Genomic DNA, 5,361 nt, shown 5'->3' with positions numbered 1-5,361 from the left:
TTAAAAAAGGACGAGCGCCGTCGCTGACGCGTGGGCTCGTCGTCATAAATTAAGCTAACCGCATGGGCAACGGGTAGTTGGACGGCTGTCATGTGGGAACGCGGCGGATAGCGAGAAGGCGCGCAAAGCGTCCGTTCGGCGTCTGCGCCGACGCATTTGGGGCGCAAATTTGGGCCGCAAATGCGTCGGCACGGACGCGACGCGGACGTGATTTGGGTTTGGGTCGGCGCGCTGGGCCGCCATTTTTGTCTGCGTCGACCCAAACAGACGCAGCCGGACGAAATGGATCGGCCCTTTGGAGTTGCTCTTAGTACGTACACGAGCATGAGCCGCGTCTCACGCGGGCTGATGGGATGTCAGGCCAATCGCCCGGACAGGCGACCTGCACGCTAAGTCGGACGAGGGAGGGCCGGGCGGATTGCACCTGAGGAGGCGGAGGCCGCTCGATCGGCGAGGTGGAGCGAGCCGGCTACAGGTTTGTTGTACTCCCTCCATTTTTGTATACAAGGCCACAAACTCATATTACAGGTACCAAGATAAAATTTAATGTCTTGTTTTGTAAACCCACTTTTTTTTCGTTCAGTGGGATCATTAATACACCACATGCATGCAAGGAAGGGATAGAAAGCTGATTGGAGTGTCATTATGACTGCATGCATGCAAGTATTAAATAGGCTACTAGTTCAAAAAAATATCATTAACTTTTGTCTCAATTATTGTTGGTGGTCTTGTATAGATGCAAAGTGTATTTTTCATAGTGGCCTTGTATAAGTAAATGGAGGGAGTAAGTCGCTCCTCCCATCCCTTCTTCCTCACATTGCAGGTTTCATCTTGAAAATGCTGATGAGAAAATCACAGCATGGCTCAACGCTCTCATGTAACTATATTTTCCCATATCATGGTTGAACGGATTATGTGTTGCTACTTCCATTTTGTTCCCACTTCCCAGGTCCAGATCTTAAGAGCGATTTTGTAATTGGGATTTGCCGGCTTCACGTACATGGACATTGGCCAACCAAGCTGCCAAGACGGTGCTCAGTGAGACCACGCTGTCTTTCCACCAAGAAGAGCATGCATGTAGCCTCCAACTCTGCTTGCTCCTTTTATTTTATTTCTGAGAATTACTCCTCTTCTTACCTGCTGACTTTATTCTTTTGTTAGTAAGAAATCCATGTTTTTTAATGTGACTTAGATATGCTTCTTCTAGTCATTGGTTGATTTAGTTAGTGCAATGCTGCACTGGCTTCTCTTTCTCTCATTGCTTCATGTCATTATTAGTTAAATTCACACCTTGAAGTTAGCTGTCCATAGCTGCAGAATTGCCAGAGTTCCATCCAAGAGTTTGCAAACTAATGGAAACAATATCATGTGGAAATTTTGTATTGTCATGGTTTTGTTTTGCCCTGTTTTATGTGTTTCTGTCTTCTGCTTGCCTTCTTGTTGCAGATTCTTTATTAGTGCTCCTTTGTATGTTAAGATGCCCAGGAGTATTCATCCTGTGGTTGGATTTTTTTGCGGGGTTTCCTTCAAGTAGAGTGCTCCAGATCATGCCCCTCTGTCTGGTTACTATGAGGCGATCCCTTTCGAAACTGGTACCTTCCATCTGATAGTCATCATTGTGTTGTTTGACAACAGTTTATACATGCACACACACATCGAACGAGACGACATATTTCCAGACACTGCTGCCTGCTTTAAGATGCGCTGATCGAAATGCCCCCATTGAAAAATAAAACTTAAGTGCATCAGGTTTACAGTATCCCGAGAAAAGAAATCAAATACTCAAGGGAAATGCTAACAAAAAACATTAATCAAGACAGCAAAGTGGCGAGGGAATTAATTAAGTTACAGACCATAAAATGTGTATGGATCGAATGGATGGCTAATAAACTGAAACAGAGGGATGCCCTGGGTGCAGACTTGTGGCGCTCTTGAAAGCAGACTCGAGATCAGCACGTACATCTTCCAGATTTTTGTCTGACTTGATGCTAGTGGAGTTGAGCCACACCACGATGTGCTGGAGGCATGGCAGGCACTCCATGCCGGCTGGTGTACCACCTCTCCACTCTCTCCAGCTGAATTGCAGGGTGAGCTTTTGTAGCTTGGTCATAGCTCCTGCCTCGAAGCTCAGATACACATTCACATCTTTGTCAGACTCAAACAAAAAGTGCTCCAGAACAGGAAACAACCCCATGCCAACCACAACTTTGTCTTGGGAGACATCCGGCACTTTGAGCCTGACACCGACGAGGGAGGGGAGCTGACCAAGAACACCAACCTCATCACTCGACAGGTGCAACACATGCAGATTGAGGATTCGGAGGCAACATAGCTCACCGATCCATTTGGGAACTCTTCTGAACTCCCAGTCTAGCAGATAGAGTTCCTCGAGACGGCGAGGAGGATCATGTAAGGAGTCCAGCTGGCTGTCAGGGTCACTGCATCCATGCTCCCAATCGAGGACGAGGCACTTGAGGTCTTGGAGCATTCCGATGGAGGAGACCAAAGCATCCTCTTGTTCCAACGTCAAGCACTTGTTTAAACGTGTGCTTAAGTACAATTCCTTCAGATTGATCAGCTCACCAAGGCCTTTGATATCCTCCAGCGAACTCCTCGACATGTCCCAACAACGTAGGGTGCGTATTGATTTCATCTTCTTGATCCCTTGAGGTAGCACTATACACAATGGAAGTCTCAGATGAAACAAGTTGGCCAAACAACTTATATCTGAAGGAAAGCTTTGGGTCTCCTTGCAACGTAAGTCCAGAGTTTGCAAATGTACGAGCCCTTGAATTTCTGCCGGGAGCGCTACGACTGCTGATAAGGCTGAAACTTTCAAATATCTCAGTAAAAACAAACGGACAATTGCAGTCAGGTCGACTGTCGTTTCCCAATTAGGTGGAAACTCAAAGGTAAGCACCCGTAGATACTTAAACTGTGAAAGCGGAGGAGTGTATTGGGACTCTTGAAACCGTGCATATGATCGAACTTGTGACATGCTAGTAGCAATGGTCTCCGATGTTGCACCACCAGCACTCGATTGGAGGGATAATCGACGAACCTTGTACTTGCAACTATGCAATCTTGCCATGTCTTCATAGTTATATGCTATACTGATAAAATTGTCTTCTGTACTCTTGCTTAGGATCAAATCCAGCATCATATCGTGCACTCTGCAAGAAAGTACCTCCCCATGAGATGTTCTTACAGGCTGAATCATACTTCTATTGATAAGCTCGTTGAAATAACTTTTCGCAACATCAACCAAATCCGCTCCATGCGAACTACAAACAAAGCCTTCGGCTATCCATTGCCGAACTAGGTCATTCCTCTCGGTCTCACGGTCTTCTGGATACATGCCGAGATACAAAAAACATGGCCGGAGATGAACAGGAAGATGCATGTAGCTAAGGTTCAGTATACCCCTCATCTCTTCCAAGGTGGGTTTTGTGGCAGACTTGGCACCAAGAGAATTCTTTATGCTCTCCCATTCACTCAACGGACTTGCTTCATGGCTAGCTAGTAGGCTAGCTACGGAGATAATTGCAAGTGGCAATCCGCCACACTTCTTGAGAATTTGAGCTGAAATTTCTTTAAACTGTGGTGGGCAGACATTTTCCAGCCCAAATACTCTACTAAAAAATAATCTTCTTGAGTCCTGCTCTTTGAGTGGCTTCATACTGTAAATGCAGGCATGGTCACTCAAACATGCTGTGGTAGCTACGTCATCCAATCGTGTGGTTACCATTACTCTACTTTCATTAGCATTGTCTGGAAAGGCACACCTAATAGTATTCCATGATGCTTGATCCCACAAGTCATCAACGATAATTAAGTACCTATTGCAATTCATACATTATATCAGTATATGGTTGTAAGTTACAGATAAGCATCAAAACTAAAATGAAGGAAACAAAGTATGTTAAGAATGATGTCAAATGTCGGTACTAGAAGAAAAAATACCTCTTATGTTTGAGGTGTTCTCTAAGGTGGTCAATAATATCTTCCAGCTTGTAAGCATGAGAAGAATCCCCCATCTCAAGCTTTAAATTTTCTTCTTTCCGGGGAACCTCAAGCTTTAATTGTAGGCCGCTAAGAAGGCTTTTGACATCTGGCCTTTGGGAGACCGAGAAAAATGCCTTGCATGCAAATTTCCCTCCAATCTCATTATACACTTGTTTGGCAAGCGTGGTTTTACCCAAACCTCCGAACCCCACAATGGAAACCACTTTGAGTTTTTTCTCATAATCCATCAACAAATTGACCAGCTCTTCTCTCGGGCCGTCAATACCAACAAGGCTTGCCGCCTCCTTGTAGAGCGCTGGGATCCGGGGATCCACGGCCACAGGACCAGGACTCGAATTGATGCACTCATCAATGTTGTACCTCTCGCGTCGAGCATTTGCCTCCGCCGCGAGAACCTTGAGCTCCTCGATGCGGTTGGCGATCTGATGACGCCTCCCCAGTCTCCTGAGCCGCTGAGCCATTTTCCTGACGAAGCCTTTCTTTGCATCAGCACCTTCGATGTCATGAATGAAATCGTCGATGCAGTTCTCCATATCATAGGACATCTCCCTGATATGGTCCCTCCAATTCTTAGCGGATGGATGGAGGTTATCCATGAGCTCCATGGTGTCAAGCAGAGCTTTCATGGCGCTGAGCTCGTCCTTGAGGAATGAGGCCTGCTTCCTCACACCCGTGAGCTTCTTGTACTCCTCGCCGAGCAGCTGGCTGAGCTTGCCGAGGAGCGGGTTCAACACCCCCGTCGTCGCACTGGCTGCCATCCCGCTTTAGACTGCTCCTCTGCCCTTCCCTCCTGCGCTGCCCCAGAACTAGAAAGAGGAGATGCGCAGCGGTGGTGAGGCCTAGTCGGAAAACTCGACGCAGGAGGTGAGGGTCGCCGTCCTCGTAGGCGTAGTCGGACACTGCCTTCCTGAGCTGCCGGCCACCGGATCTGGACGAGGAAGGTGAGGACGAGGGGAGGAGAGGTGGAGAAGAGGGTCAGCGGAGAGAGGAGAGGCGACCCTAGCCGCCGTTGCTGCCAGTCTCCAACTACTCCAAGTCTCCAACTATGCTTTTCCGACTAGGCCTCATCATCTTATACTCCAAGTCAAAGTCTCTTCCAATCTATATATTGGATAATCTCATCATCTTATAGTATGGTTACTTCATCGATAAGACGCGCGTAAGACGACGACTAATGAGCGCGTCAAGCTAGTGCCGGCCCGGTCATTTTTCATTTCTATACGCCTATGATAAGGGCCGGCCAACAACTACGCCAGGTCAGGTGATTTGGATCCATCAATAATGCGCTAATAGAAAAACATTAAGCAAAGCCGACAAAGTTAGGCTTAACAAGCT

General features: G+C 47.0%; 1 protein-coding gene across 1 annotated transcript; it reads right to left on the bottom strand.

Moving 5' to 3' along the window:
* Positions 1 to 1,722: 1,722 nt before the first annotated feature.
* LOC119326764 (disease resistance protein RGA5-like) lies at positions 1,723 to 5,039 on the bottom strand. Its single transcript, XM_037600380.1, has 2 exons — positions 3,964 to 5,039; positions 1,723 to 3,839 (listed from the first exon to the last, which is right to left on the bottom strand). The coding sequence occupies exons 1-2, from the start codon at positions 4,782 to 4,784 to the stop codon at positions 1,883 to 1,885; spliced, it is 2,778 nt and encodes a 925-aa protein (XP_037456277.1). The 5' UTR covers positions 4,785 to 5,039; the 3' UTR covers positions 1,723 to 1,882.
* Between the last annotated feature and the right edge of the window lie 322 nt (positions 5,040 to 5,361).

Source organism: Triticum dicoccoides, chromosome 6B (assembly GCF_002162155.2).
Source record: "Triticum dicoccoides isolate Atlit2015 ecotype Zavitan chromosome 6B, WEW_v2.0, whole genome shotgun sequence".
Lineage (NCBI taxonomy): Eukaryota > Viridiplantae > Streptophyta > Magnoliopsida > Poales > Poaceae > Triticum > Triticum dicoccoides.
Note: the sequence above shows the minus strand (reverse complement) of the source record. Positions and strands in the feature narration are given on the sequence as shown.